This window comes from Emydura macquarii, unplaced genomic scaffold, assembly GCF_026122565.2.
Source record: "Emydura macquarii macquarii isolate MOO-44397 ecotype Brisbane River unplaced genomic scaffold, CSIRO-AGI_Emac_v2 contig_1876, whole genome shotgun sequence".
Taxonomy (NCBI): domain Eukaryota; kingdom Metazoa; phylum Chordata; order Testudines; family Chelidae; genus Emydura; species Emydura macquarii.
Window position 1 is genome coordinate 21,034,806 of NW_027132013.1, and position 16,183 is coordinate 21,050,988.

Here is a 16,183-nt window from a genome sequence, read left to right on the forward strand (position 1 = left end):
TTAATCCTAATATTATTTTCACTTGAACCAGATGAATAAGCCTCATCCTCCAATACAACAGCTTGCCTTTTAGTGATGCTTAACAATGTTTAAGGGATTTCAGTGCAGTTTTTCAGTTCAATACAGGAGGCACCATGAGTCTCATGGCATCTACCTTTAGGACCCATCACTATGGCAAAATAAAAAACATAGTTATAAAAATTGCCCTTACTAAAACAAAAGTAATTGATATTTATGGATGAAAAAACTTTTTGAATACTCCAGTGTTAGGGGTGGCGCAGGGGAAAGGAAACTATCAGGAATTATAATAGCATCTTTACATAATTTTATAATGAAGGATCCAAAGGTGTTTACAGTCTATTGGCCAAATTTAGTCCTGGTGTAAGTAGATGAAATTCCACTGAGGTCAGAATCATATATGCTTAAAATATATAGGCCATATCAATCTGTTATTAAGTGGACAAAATACAGTTATTTAAAAAGGAATTTGGCCAGTGCCAAAATAATTCCATAAAAACTACAACTCAGCTCAAATTTAAAGAGCAGAATTCATCCTCATTTCTCTTCCTTTGTGTTTTTCCAAACACTTTCACTAAGAATATGTCTTTACAGCAGAGATAGCCTGGGTGATGTGCTCCCGGTTCTGAGCACCTGCCCCAGATGTAAGGACCAAGACTGCAAAGCCATACCAGAGCTATTGGTCCTCACCAGTGCTGCATCACCCATGTATGTCACTAGGACTTTTCAGGGTATAGCCTATGTTTTTCATGCTGTGAGCTCAGCTGCTCTGATTCTTTCCCACTGAACTGTAGAAGAACTCATCTATCCTTCTGGCACATGGGAGGAAACGTGGGAAGGCACTGGAGGACTAGCTGCACTCAAGTGATTCAACCCGTGTTCTGACTGCAAAGAAGGTGGGTTCCCAGCCTGAGTGAAAGCAGAACCTGTGTTCTAACCTATATCCCCAGCTGTTCCAGCTAGCTCAGGTTAAAAGCATCACTAAATTCAGGTGAAAGATATGTGTGTGTGTGGATAGGGGGGACCTAGAAGCAACAGCCAGAGAACAGCCCAGGCTAACTCAACAGTGAAGACACAACCTAGGAGACTGAGAGAATTAGAGTTTAAGCACTTGTGTATCTTTCATGCCTCTCGTTTACCAGTGCATTGTTGTAATTCTACTTACTAATGGCAAATGATTATTTTATGACTCATCAGTTGCTATTTATAGGGTTGTACATTCCCCAATCATTTCACTGCAATCTTTATACTTAAATCTCCAATTTATTCCTTAGGGTTCTCTCTCTCTCATACCTGTGTCTATTTTCTTAATTCCTTCAGAGCTGATGAACTAGCTCAGGTAGGGCCCCCTCCTTTTGTGCAGATGTAAATATTATTGAGGATGCAGAAGGGAACACCAAGAAATGAAAAGGATATTAAGGGAATTCTTCTCAAATGCCAATGGCACACAGGTTGGTCACTCAAGTGCTCTAGGGGAAAATGAACACATGATGTTCTAAGCACGTCCTAGTTAGGATAAGAATTGTTACAGGCTCTGATACAGGCATAGCTACAAAACATACAGGAAGGAAACATTAAAAGGCTGGACAAAAATACTCTGCCTTCCTGTAGCAGCCCATTTGAATATTAGTAGGCAAAAGGGGAAGATTGGGAGACTAAAACCAAATAGAGCCCTATGCAGGCAAAAAGTCAGTCAGAATGTGTATTTGGAAGAGGTGAGCTAAGAACAGACTATTTCCTCTTCACCACAAGATGGACTTTGCTCTTGGATTTACGGACTCAGTGATGTGTATATATATATTTAAAAAAAAGTACCTGTAGTAATTCTGGATGCTCTCTAAGTGTGGAATGTTGAACGAATCTGCAGTGAAAGAGAAAGAAAAATAAGAGACTATTCAGATGAAGTCAACAATTGCTGAGAGTCTTCTTTTTCTCATTGTTGGACAGCAGGCTTTTGCAGAGTGTAGTGACTGTAATTTCTCACTATTCCCATTGAAATTAATGAAGTATTGTTGCTTGCCATGTGAACTCATCTGGATCCAGTAACCCATCTTTAACTCTTTGTATCTATACACCTGGAGATAGAAAGCATACCTTCAATGACCTCAAACCACAAGGGTGGGTGACAGATTAGTCACCTCTGGATTCTGGATAGGTTACCAGCAAATTTCCCTCTAAAGACTTGTCTACACAAACACTTAGTTTACGACACGCTGGTATGTAAATCTACCCAGCACTAATCCACCATGCACTAAGTGTCTGGATCCTGTTCCCACGCACTAAAAGTTTCCCAATGTGCTTCAATCTATTCCTTGTTCAAAGCAAGATAGGTCAAAGCACACTAGGGAACGTTTAGAGCGTGGCAATGAGGGTCCACATGAATACGTAGTCTGCAGCAAGCTAGTGCAGGGTAGATTTACTCCTCAGCTAACTGCAAACTAAATGTTTGCGTAGACAAGCCCTAAATCACATGCATGCACAGTTGCAGTGTCTGCCACAGAAAGATTTCTACACTGAGGCATTTGCCTCTTTGCCAGTGGGACCTATATTGGCAGTCATATAGCCAGATGGGTTTAGATGAGTTAGAAGACAGCCACCAGTATAGCTGCCACAATGTCACATGGATACTGCTACAAGAGAAAGATGAAACTGAGCAGTTACTTCTACATGATATTTTCCTGGAACAGCTTCACTTGGTGGAACACCATTTTTGAGCTTGGCCAACTATCACCAACTTGCAGGACAAGACAGTAATGCAGAACTAAGACAAACTGCAGTGATGGCAGAACTTCAGGATACAGAAGACTACTTTCTTAGAGATCTGTGTAGAACTCACCACAGAGCTGCAATGGCAGAATATCAACATGAGAGTTTCCCTCAGCATTGAGAAGGACAAAGCTATCATCACGTAGAAGCCCATTGCCTCCAATTGCTACTGGTCAGTAGCTAATCAGTTTGGTATTGGTAGATCAATTTTCAGGATTGCTGTTACGGAGGTTTGTGCTGCTATTAAAAGGGGTGGATGACCCACATCAATGCACAAGAAGCAATGCACATGAGATTGTTGGATTTACATGATTGCGGCTATGAATTGTATAGTGGCCACTACTGTGGGGTGATCTGGAAAGATCTATACTCTTTAGAAACTCATTTCCATTTTATGCAATGAAAAAAATGGAAGTTTTGTTCCAAAGACACTGTGGAGACTAATGGCGTCATGATCTCTTGTCGTTCTGGGAGACATAGCTTACTGAACATATGAATCCTTTTTCTGGCCATCTGATAGGAGAAAAGAACACCTGAGCAGCTGCAGAATGATAATGCACATTTGGAAGAATGAAGGTAAGGTGGAGATGTCTCATAATAAGGTTGGATGTTATAGTTTCTTGCTGTGTTTTGCACAACACCTGTGAGAGCAAGCGAAAGAGTCTCACTGAGGCATAGGTGAAGAGACTTAAGGAACTTCATTAACATCCAGGGAGGGTGCCTCTGAAAAATGCCCCAACTGGTTGGAGAAGCATTGTACTCCTACTTTGAGACCTGGGTGTAGTGGAGGAAAATGTAATGTAACCAAGGAAATTAATATGCTATGTGTGATGATTTTATTAGGAATGGATGTTATTAAAGGGGAGTTGTACCTCAATGAAATTTTCAGCAGAGTTGTAAAGAAAAAGCCTTAACAAACACAGAGCAAAGTTAAAACCACCAGAATAGGGCAGACATGCCCCAAGTACTGAGTTCACACATCTTTATGCAGATACAGTCACAAAAATGTATAGGTGGGCTTGAGCTGTTCTCATCTTGGGGAATGGAATGGCCCTGTCCCTTATAGTTGGGGTACTGACAGGGGGTTCCCAACATCCTGTGTTCTCAACAGATGGCAGGCCATGGCTAGGTTGAGGTGTTGGGCATGAGTCAAGCACCAAATTGTTTTCCAGGAGGCTGGTCTTCTTCTGCATCATGTCTAACATCTTTTCCTGAATGGTCCATTTTTCTATCTGTATATTTCCTTGATTGATCCCTGTCCTCCTCTCTCCTTTTCTTATTCTGGAGCACGAAACCTTCCCTCCAATCTTCTTTTTGGCCCTCTGTTGGGATGCTGTCACAAGGTCAGAAACATATCCTCCCTTGTCCTCTATCTCTTCCCTTAGAGGCATGCCAGGCATTCAGTAACTGATAATGCCCTCTCTGTGAGGGTCATGGCACATGAGGTGCTAGGAGAATAGAGAAATAACATAGGTAGTTATTGTCCCAACACTAGTCTCCAGGACAACAATGATAAAATGTTTTTTTCACAATTTTGGAATTCCTTTCCCTTCCGCCCTTCCCACTCTGAGGCATACTTGGAGATAGATGTTTTTCACCTTATTTAACCCCTTCCACAGGACCTCTATACCAATGCAGGGTGGGTAGGGCTGCAGGGAGGGGAAGAGAGTACCTAAGGGGCAGGTTAGTAATTGCATGAGCACCCTTGCAGGCTGTCCTTATATCACAGAACGTTACCTCTGAGGCATGTTCTCAAGAAACAGAGAAGCACAGGAAGAGAAGTAGGGACTGGCACATGTGCTCCATGGTTGTGGGATTTGATATTTCAGGGAAATAAACCCTTTTGAGTTTCTAGAGCTGATGCCATTTTGAACATGCAGTGAAGGACACCCTAAAAGCCAAGGAAGTGGAGAGAAGCTCCTAGCTCACATCTGTCCAATATAGTGGCACCAAACTGGTACTCAGAAAAAAGTTGTTTAAATCCCTTTATAGAATACTCACTGAGTGAACTCCCCTCTGCAGACTTTCAGGCACTGTCTCTGCCTGGGTCTCTGATCAGGGTTGGGTGTGCAAGAGATCTTGGCTGTCTTGGGGAATCTCCTAGTCGCTGGGATTGAGAATTGGTTCACATACTGAAATAACTAATTCTGATATGAAGTTATGTCACTTCCAAAGTGGATTAGTTAAAGAGGGATAAAAAGCCAGAAAAACTGAAAAATTAACTTGTGTGCAGGCACAAGGCACTTTATGCTGAAAAAAATAAAGCTATACAGAAAAAACCTTCCTGTGCTAGTTGCTAGACCTATCTATAGGATTGTTTGTTTAAATGGGTCCCTTGAAAAAATGTTACCCAGTTATTAGCCAGTCAGCAGCAAGAAATAAAGGAAAGCCTCCCTCCATGGTCCCTAAAGGACCAATGCTACAATCCCTGTTGACAAAAATACTCCCATTGACTTCAGTAAATTGGGCCCTCAGGTGGCAATCCTATTTTAAGGATTCATAACATATATCAGTATATTAAGGAATATTAGCATCTTAAAGTGGAAGGAAGCCTACAATTTTCATTTGACTAGATTGGGTTTCTTATTTCCCTGGGATTATTTGTCTCCTTCATTAAACTATTAATTTATTGGCTGTCTCTTACCATGATTCCCTTTGACGTCTATCCACTTGGTTTTCTCCATGACTCTTGATCTCTTCAAGATCAACTGGTAAGTTTGCCACTCCACCTCAATCTGCTCTGAGCCCAATTTATCTTTTGTTTTGGCATCTGTTAAGTCACCTGTACGTGCACAAGGCCAAGACTGAACCACATGGTACATTCTTCATAAATCATACAGAAGCGCTATATGATGCAAGCATGTAGCGCACATGCCTTACACTCTATACAAAGACAGGCCTTCTGTGAACACACTGTAGGGACTACTGCCATTTGGTGCTAGATTTACTATAAGATAAAGCTCTCGGTTACATTACAGATATCCCGCTTGGCTATCAGCTACATTTCAACTTGTGTTTAACATGTCAGAGCAGCACTCTTAATAATGCCACGTGCTTGCCTACAAGTGAGAAAGATTTTACAAGAATAAGTTATATTTTGAAAATAGTAAGGCAGAATCCTCAAATAATAAAAAAATATCATTGCATGTTCACTGCTATATTTCCTGGTATAGAGGATCAGCTATGTGTCATCGCCCATTTCAGTACTGATTAAAATATGAGATTTCACCTTTTTTTGTTCACATTTTCATTTTACTTTCCCCAGGAGTCTGCATTTTAAACCCTTCTTTCTTTACTTTAAATGATGCACATTGTTTAACTATCTCTAAGAATAGCTTTAAATGTTTCTGAACTGCTATAATTTCTGCTAAAAGCTGTCTGGGAAGCAAGTTTGCTCAATAGACAAGAGATATGTCTCTCTCATTAGTCCTGATATGACATATGGTCCAAAGAACAAGAGCAATGCAAATAAGTAGAAAAGAGTTCTCACAACTATAAAAAAAGTTATATAATTGAACAGGGTTATTCTTTTTACCCTCAGAATATACATATATTGAGCTCCACCACCAAATCTGATGCTTGTTCTTTAGCTTCTGTGTGAAATGAATTGATAAGATCTGTACTGAGACCTAGGACTGATGTGCACTGGCAAAACTGTAAAGAAAACTTTAGAATGCACCCAATATATGCACCACTTCGTTACAGTCAGTGGTGATGAGCACTAAAATTCACTAATAACCTTCTGCCTGTACCTGTAAAATAAATTAAAACAAAGCTAATTCTGCTGGGCATAGAAAAGTATCTTTCCCTGGGGTTAATATAATTTTTCAGCAGCAATTTGATTTTCATTACTTAAGATGCCTTAAGCTTTGACATTTTACTTTGAGAAGCTAGACATTTTACTTGTCTGAATGTATTACCAAGGGAGAGGCAATAGTAAGAAGTAAAATTTCTGAACTGCTTACCTGTCACTAGAACAAGCACTGGTTGAATTATGTCAATTGTTTCAGAACAGAACTTTTCAAAGTCAGAAACTCGTTTGGGATCCCGAAACCTACTGATGTGAATGTCTGATACCTACAGAAAGAATATATTGGATAAAGGTATTGTTTGACAGAAAAACTAAGGTACAACATATTTAAGGAGAAATCGTTGCCAGAAACAACTCTAAATGGTTTTGCAAAGCAAGAGCCATCTAAAACTAAACAGGACATGAGGAATAAATTAGTAGTGTCATACCAGGAGCCAGATAAGTTTCCAGCAGCTTTGCTAAAGGATTTCCAAAAATCACCCATGCAGAGCTCAAGTCAAAAGTCTTGTCTCAAGAATGAAAAAGATGGTTATTGAAACGACTAAACAGAAAGTGTACAGTCTCAATTAGACTGAATCAGCAGAATCTAGAATCAGTTTCAGTCCTCCTTCTCTGAAGAAATATTGGCTGTAATGGGGAGTCTGAAGGTTGCTGAAGTGCGAAAATTTGAAAGCTGGGGAGATCTTCAGAACTCCATGAGAGTCACAGAAGTTCCCAGGGATGGGAGAAGGGAATAAATCTCAACATGTGCCAAACTGACAGCTGAACTGGAGGAGTGACCATGTGGGCGAGGGAGGCTATTCCATCTGGGGGGGGAAAAAAAACAAATCACATATTCAAAATATCTATAACATAAGTGACAGTTTAGACTAGTGCACAATTAAGAAAGAAATGGCCAACATGTCACAGGAAATATTTACAGAACTGCAGGATAGCAGGAGAAAGCAAAGCAGGAAATGTTCACGCAGATAAAGGAAGGGCTATAAAAACAGCCAGAATACTGATCATGTGGATTGATATCCAGACATTGACCTGGAATTTGTCTTTTGGAATCAACAGGGAGTCAGGAGCATGTTTCCCACAAGATTAGAAGCTATGTTGGATTTAGCCTTTTGGAAATTAACTAAAGTAGGTTAATGATAAAGCAGATATTAAAGATTTATACATGGTTGATAAGATTGCAGATTTAGTAAATATATGTTTGAAAGTCAGGAACACTTCAATATTATTGAAATTAAAAAACAAAACTCTCACAGTAGAGATAACTCAAGTTACCTACACTCAAGTTAACTTTTCTTGAATTAGCCTAGCTTAAGAGGGAGCAGGCACACTACAAAATAACATTCGTAGAAACAATGGGCTGGAGGGGACTCCAAAAAGTTAGCTCAGTGGTTCCCAAACTGTGGGTCATGACCCCAAATGGGGTCACGCTATCAGCAGATGGGGTCCTGGATCCAACAGGCCAAAGTCAGCCTGAAAGACAATGCCATCTGCCCCCAGCTTGTCCAGACTTGCTCCACAAACGCCATGCCAGGAAGCTGACATTTTTATCTACAAAACAGAAGTCTTCTCATGGCATGACCTCATGCAAGGTATAGTGCATGCAAGGTCACATTGTGCAGTGGCCATCATTTTGTAGATCAAAATGGTGGCCTCCTGGGGTGGCGTTTGTAGAGCAGGTCTGGACACACTAGCTGTGCAGAGGTGGCTGTGTGGACGCAATTGGAACACTTGCACTGTCTGGCTGTGCAGATAGCTAGGTGAGGGACTTGAATCCAGAAAATCCTTATCGGTGGCCAGCAGCCTTATCAACAGAGCATCCTCTCTACTCAAGCTGGTAGGAGCCTGTGATAGCCTTTTCTGAGATGGGAATATACAGTGGCTTGTAAGCTTCTTAAGGCAGGGCCCATATCTTCTTTTATGCCACCCTGAGTACTCTGTTGATAAAGAATCATTGTAAGTCTGTCTCTGAGCTGCCCTATCACCACCACACATGGCCTTCCTAAAGTCCTGGTCTCCTTTGCTTAACAGTGAATTCCTCTTGGCTTTTGTGATAAGAGGCATAATGAACTCATTTTTACACAGAGTGTCTTCTTTAAACTCCAGCAGTGAGTCAAGTGATAAGAAATGTGTTCACAAATGTGATGAGGCTTTCTATGATTATGCTTCACCAGTGCTTTGGTCAAGAATGAAGAAAAGCCTAACTGCATGCTATGTCATACAGTGTTATCTACCAAAAGCATGAAGCCTAATAATTTTGAGTGACCCTTCAAAACCCTTCACAAGGAACATGTTGGAAAACCAAGATAACTTTTCCAGCCCCAGAAAGAACTTTCATGTCAACACTCACAATTCAAGAGAGCCATGTCCATCTCTGACCAAGATCAGAAGGCATCATTTGAAGTGAGTTATCACATCGCACATGCCAAGAAGCCTCACACAACTGGAGAGACTTTGATTTTGCCACCTGCAAATTGATATAGTGAACATAATGTGTGGAGAAACCGATGCAAACAAACTCAAAGCATACCACTCTCCAACAATAAAATGAAGAGAAGGATTGAGGCAACAGCTGCAGATCAGGAAAACACACTGGCAGAATATCTGAAAAACATAGATGCTTTTGCTCTTCAAGTTGATGTAAGCACTGAGGGCCATGATGCATATTTCTTGGCTTGTGTGAAATACACAGGGGAGGGTGCAATTCTCAAAGACATTCTGTTCTTTCTCCCTCTTCCCAGACATGAGACAGCACAAGGAATGTTCAATGTGCTACATGGCTACATGCAAGACAAAAATATATGGTGTGATCACCTTCTGCACAGATGGAGCTCCATCTATGACAGGCCACAAAGCAGGTCTGCATGCCTTAGTTAAAGAAAGTTGCTCTTTCTGCTGTGTGGACTCACTGCATGATTCACAGAAAACAAGTGGCATCTAAAGCTCTGAGTCCAGAACTAGGTGAAGCTTTGCAGCAAGTCTTGACTATTATGAACTACATCAAGACTCAGCCTCTTCACATGTGTATGTTTGCAAAACTGTGTGAAGAAATGGGGGTCTGATCACGATGTGTTGTTCCGCAATGAAGCTTATTATCTCGAGAGGACAAGCACTGGGATGATTTTTTGAATTAAGAGATGAGCTGCAATGGACTGCAGTAAAGGTGATTTAGTTGATTTTCTATGTGACCAAAGGAAAATGTGCCTTCTTGCCAATATCACAGACATATCTGGGAAACTGAACTGAATACAAGTCTGCAAGGAAAGAACAGCCACATCCTTCAGATGAGTGACTGAATCACAGGATTCATGAAGAAAACTGTTGTTTGGAAGATTAATCTATTGAAGACAAATGATGAATCTTTCCCACAGCTTTGCAGGTTCCTGGCTCACAACTGAATTATTCAGCCTCCCACATAGGTGATGGCTGAGTATCTCAGTCAGCTGGGGGAAGAGTTTGCATCTTTTTCCCCCCAACCCGGATGTGACAAGGTATGACTGGGTTTGAAACCCCTTTCAGTGCAAGCCTAATAACATGGATTTGCCAGCTTATCTAAATTTCCTGCAATCAATTCTTGTGAGGAACTTATGCCCAATTCTCTCTATCAGAATTCTGGTTCACTGTCAAGAATGAATATCCTGCATTTTCAACATATGCTTTGAAACTCATGGTGCCATTCTCAAGCACATAGTTGTGAGAATCTGGATTCAGTGCACTTGTGTCTATAAAGTCTTAGTATTGATCTACTCTTTATGTTACACTGGAGATTAGATGTGCAATTTCCACCATGCCACTGGACTTTGAGAAGCTGTCGCAACATTCAAGCCCATGTGTCACATTATAGAGTACTAAATAATGTACTTAATGTGTAAATTCTTTCGATTTCTTGATAACTATGTTGCTTTGTTCTTATCTGGATAAATCTCAACATAGGGTCACAAAGGCAAAAAGTGTGGGAACCCCTGTGTTATCTGTAGAGTGACTACTGAATAGTGTGATTGTATTAGCAGCTGACAAATTGTGCTAACCTGAGCTGTAGCCGATATCGCATGACGAGCCAGTCACCTTGTGTTAAAAGCACCACCACACATTGAATTAAGGTTTTTGATATGTAGATGGGATTTGATTTGGGGCAGCACTTGAATTATACCTTAAGTTAACTTTACAATGATGACAAGCCCTACATGAGTTGAAGAAAAGTAACTTATCTGGAAAACCCACAGAAGAGGAATGGGAGGGAGTATACAAGGGCCAAATAACACTCTTGGTTATGCACAAGGAGCACCATCAGAAGTTAGTACATTATTGAGCACATATAGTGGAAGAATTTATCCCTAAACCTATCATAATAAAAGCAAAGTGTCAAAGGTATCAATTAGCTCAATTAAAAAATGAATCAAAACAAAAAAAATCAACAATAAAGAGGAGCTATAACAAAAACACAGGAACCTATTAATAGACATGAAAGGTGGATGAAACCATTCAAAACACCCAAAGGAAGAATAATTACACAGAAGAGTATAACTGAGCAGAAGCAATTTCAGCTTACATTTATTTTAAGTACATAAATTGGTGCACATTAAAACACTAAATGCCAATGGATCTAAACATTTCTATAACCTTATGGATGTGCACTGTACAAGAGACTTCAGAAAAAATGAAGGCCAAAGAAAGATCTTAGATATGACAACCCAATTTAGACGCTATCAATGAGTTTTAGACCAAAATCTTCAATTTGGTATTTTTTGAAAGTTTTGCATAAAACCCTATATGAAGTGAAAAGTGTTTTAATTGTATTTAGAAGTAATAACTAATATTAATTTTTGATGCTAGGAATTTAACCATTTCCCTCATTTATATAACTTCCCAGAACAGCACCACCACTGGGGGGAAGGAGTTTGGATATCTCACTAGGGTATTACTCCTGGACTTAACTGGTTGAGCCCTTCATCTTGCATATCTACTTCAAGCAAGCAGATGTAGTCCTCTAGTCAGCCAATCTGGTATATTGGTCAATCTCCATCACTTACTGTTAATTGAGAGAGAGACTACAGTCTGGGAAAAGGAAAATATTTTCCAGTTTACCAGGGGAAAAATGCCAGAACTTAGCCTAAGGAAGATCAATACTGCCAAGAGCTTGAAAGCTGCAACAACTTGCATAAACAGAAGCAGCTTGCAGATCTGGCAAACATGAGGCCATGAGCCACACTTTGCCCACTCCAACATAGGTCTGTCACCTATGCTAATATTTTTGGTAACACTTTAATGCTGCTAAGAGATCTTGCCTCCAGGAAGTTGGACTTGCAAGAGTATTAACACTTCCAGGGCCTGCAACACTTCAGTACATTGCACCACGATTACATTTCGATACAACATTCCCACCGTACACCATGACATGCCTATGCAACATGGCAAGCGACACCACTGCCATGATATGGTCAGGCCATTGCCACAAAACTTCAGGGCAAAATCACCACCACTAGAACTGGTCAAAAACTGAGGAACGTGTTGAGACTGAAAATGCAAAATAGTCCAGCCAGCTCTAGTCCCCACCTCACATGGTCGTGCATCAGTGTGGCACCATGATGTCTCACCGTTGGCAGGCCATCCCCTATCTCACTGCTACGTTGCTATGCCACATCACCGCCGTGCCCCGCTGCACTGCTTCAGCGGAACCCTCTGCACTCAGGGAGAAGCCACTGCACTGAGATATTGTCATGGTAACGCACGGGCCGCCGGGAGGGCAGCGCAGCCGCCCCTGAACACGCTGGCAGGGATCCTGCCCCGCCCCGCCCCCACTCACCTGCACCACCCAGAAGAGGTTGGTGGCCTCTGCCCCGGGGGCCGGCTCCCGAGCGAAAGGGCGACGCTGGCCCAGGCGCTGGGGTCCCGCCGGGCCGTACCAATCCAGGAGCAGCACCCCCACGGCCACTGCCAGCAGCCCCGCCGCCAGCCGCAGCATTCTCCCCCGGCCCACCACCTGCTGTTCGCCCGCCGCCTGCTCTTCTCCGGGCAACCCCGCCGGCTTCACCGCTTCCGTTTCGCCCCTGCCCGGCCAGGGCTCTCGCGCGAGGGCTTGTCAGGCCGCCACTTCCTCCCATCTATGGTTTTCTTGGAGGACTCCTGTTTTTTTCTGCGCGATTCTTATTCCCGCTGAAGTCAATGGGGGAGGTTGCTCGGTACTTTCATGGGGCCAGGCCCGAACACATTGAGTCCAGGCCTTGCCAAGCCTTAACATCATTGTGGGAGAAGGAGGTCTCTTCCCTGTGGGAGGCTGTTTCTTTCATCATGTTTTAATTAATATTTTGTACTTCCTCACTATCAGGCTGAAGGATTTTGCTGCAAATATGTTATCCTTGATTCAAAAATGTCTCTGATAATCGTGTGACATTTCCCTCACAGGTGTTGGTCCCAGGGGACCAGAGCCTGGTGATGTACAGCTCACATACTTGAAGGACATCAGTACTGCCAACTCTCGTGATAATTGGAGTGTTTCTTATAACCCTGTTGATTGTGTTAGCATATGCATTATGGCTCCAGGGCCCAGGGTTTTAAGAAGAAGACAATACCTCAGCTTACTGTTTTTTTTAAAAAAGTAAGTAAGTTTCCAACTCTAGCTAAACTAAAAAAATTTCCACCCAATGGGCTCAAAAGACAGGAGAAAAATAAAAAGAACTCAAAATGTACTATTTTCAAAATCTTAGTTTTTAAGTCAATCTCATGAATTGGGGGGCAGAGGGAGTGACTCCATTTTTAAATACTTGGGGTTGGCAATAGTAGGACTCACACCCTCTCACTTCTGTATTACTTTCTTGCGACAACCCTCCTTGAAAAAGGAGGGCTGCCTGGGGCTTCTTTTAGAACTTATTGGCACTATCTCTTTCTTGGCCCGGGTAAGGAATTGCTTCAGAGCAACATTTGTGGGGACCTCTTTTGTTTGACTGGCAGACGTGTTGCAGTTGGAATGTTTTTTAACTTTTCTCAAAAAGGATAATTAATATCAGTTAAAGGACTGAGCCAATTGCTGGACAAATAATGGCCAGATCAAATTGACTTAATTTATTATGCTCCCCAGCATAGTACTTGGAGTCACTGTGTGTATCCTGCACATTACTGCAGCTCAGACTTGAATTTTGCCCCTGGCTGGATCACCACCTTTAGAAGTCTGTTGTCTAGGGCAATTTTGTTGCATCAAATGTAATTTATTTGTATGATACTCTGAAAAAAATGGTACATCATAATACAATTTCATTGCATGAAGTATCAAAACACAATTTCTGGTGATATAAGTTCCATTTTAAAATAAACCCAAAACTTCCAACAACCTTTAGCCTGTTGCTGCAGGATGCTGGTGGTTATTATGATACATTTAAGTTGGGAGTTAGCTAGAGGGCAGTAGAACACATTTGTCATTTTTATACTTATGTGCTTAGAATACAAATAGTTTGATATAAGTGAAATAAAAGGACCATTTTAGGTGTATGGTGCAGTTGCTTTGTCCCAATTACAATATAACAGCCATATTCTTCAATTTACTCATATGAGTAATTATTACTCAACACAAGTAATCATATTAACTTCATTAGTATGTAAGTGAATAAGTTGCAAGACTATTCCTATTTTGTTGAGTACTTAAACCATGTGTCTTTTCCGTTAGACTGGTGGTTAATGTAGAGGATGAAACAATAACAATATTATAGATGGAGTGGCAGCATTTACTATAATTTAAATTGCTTTCTGAAACTTTTACTTTTCAGGCTGAAATTTTCTTAAAGGTGACTTAAAATAACGCTTAAGATTAAATCTAAGCTTTTTTTGAGATTGAGGATGGAAAAAAAGTGTTCTTCCAGTTCTTTTTAAAGGTGACTTGCAAAGGAAAATAATGGACTTGTGTGCTGTTTTGCTTCTTTATGATATATAAAGAAAACCTGGATTTTTTTTTTAAATCATGGGAACATTTTTCTACTAGTTATTTTACATTAGGAATTCAAATCTTGTCTATCCTGATGGACTACAGCTATTGAAGTAGTGAATTCAGTACATCACAAGAGACTGTGGACTGAGCAAAACTGAATATACTGATAGTCTGTGAGGAAAAGGAATTTTTAGCCAGGCTGTTTAAAACTGTTGTTTCATTTTGTTAATTCCAGCCCTGCACCTTTAATTAATGTGAGAGTGTTCACAGGAAACATATGTGAGAACCTAAAAAAGTAAAACAAAATCATACTTGACATTCCTGATATTTCAAATATAAAAAAAGAAGAAGAAACCTTTAACAAATATTTTTCATAAAGAAATAACAAAGAGTATAAAATTAACTTTTTAAGAATCCTATGCAGGTCACCTTTAACTGCCAGTGAAACAGCTGGAGGTAGCAACTTAAAATTTGACAAGGAAATATCCTTCTTTGGAGAGAAATGTCTTTGAATAATCAAGTGAAAATTGGTTTTGATTTGACAAAAGTATGAACTAAAATCATCTTCCACTTGCAGCCTATGTTTTGCACTGTGTTTTCTTTTTAGGCTAATAAAGCACAGCTGAGACCATACTGAACATGGGGTTCTGAATCTATGGCAGGACTGAAATATTTAGCAAGCACTCAAGAGTCAGATAGGCTGAAGAGAAGGCACAGTGTATTATTCAAATATGTCATTTTCAACATTAGCAAAGTTAATACCTTTTTTATAATTTAATTTGTTTTTAGTATGAGAAATAACCTTCAACATTAAAGATTGCAAAACTAAAAACAAACTGTAATTGTGTTACCAATCAGTTCCATCTTCACAATTACTTAAACAAGCAAAAATTATGCAACATTAATACACAGATTTTAAGCATCTGGTTTACTTGCTGACTTTGGGCAAACTTAAGAGCTTCATCTATTCCAGTAAATAGTGTACTACCCTACCAGTGAATATTTTAAAGATGACACAGTCCTCTTGTCAAGAATGGGGAAAAGAAAAGCTAAGGGAAAACAAAACACTTAACAACCATAATAGAGAAAACACAATAAACAACTAGTAAAATGACTTGCATAAGGCAGCAGCTTCTTATGCTTTATGGCAAAGCAGAATCATCTGTTGAGACTCTAACTGCCACCTATTATATTCCTCATTCATTCATGCCACTACACTTTCTTACCCCGAACTATAGGCTTAAAAAAACATATCAGAACTTTTTTAATTTTACCCCATCTTCTTGATACTCTCAATAAACCCCTCATAGTATACTGTCATTTTAAATCACGTAAATTCTTCTTTTCTAGGAAAGCTCCCTGCATTCCCTTATCAGGTGACCAACTATTACTCTAACTTTACATGTGTTACATAGTCCATCTTTGTGTCTATTTGATAAATATAAATTATTATTCAAACCACAATGTCCATTAATAGTCTAAATATGAGTATTTCACTGATCCTTTCAGAACTTTGGAGTAGTGAATTATCCTCTATTTTTGGACATACTTCATAGAATCTTCTTCCTCTTTTCTTCTTGGTCCACAATTCTTGCCATTCCTTTTAAAATCCTTTTTTAAACTAAATTTATAAATGTCTGTTTTCTGAAAGGTATCTGTATATCAATTTCTCC

General features: G+C 40.2%; 1 protein-coding gene across 12 annotated transcripts in view; it reads right to left on the bottom strand.

Annotated features, from left to right (window-relative positions):
* Positions 1-12,658, bottom strand: part of TMEM62 (transmembrane protein 62) — a 39,646-nt gene extending 26,988 nt beyond the window's left edge. For 3 of the 12 annotated variants that reach the window (XR_010921642.1, XM_067557889.1, XM_067557888.1), the window contains exons 1-4: positions 12,399-12,644; positions 6,750-6,861; positions 5,429-5,566; positions 1,834-1,879 (exon numbers count right to left, since the gene is read on the bottom strand). Coding sequence is in view for 8 of the 12 variants with exons in the window: in XM_067557889.1 (XP_067413990.1) it covers positions 1,834-1,879; positions 5,429-5,566; positions 6,750-6,861; positions 12,399-12,557 (455 nt within the window). In the remaining 4 variants the exon portion in view is untranslated. Of the gene's footprint in view, positions 1-1,833; positions 1,880-5,428; positions 5,567-6,749; positions 6,862-12,148; positions 12,171-12,398 lie in introns of those variants that run through there. The other 9 variants (XM_067557892.1, XM_067557891.1, XM_067557897.1 and 6 more) reach the window with 7 other exon arrangements.
* Between the last annotated feature and the right edge of the window lie 3,525 nt (positions 12,659-16,183).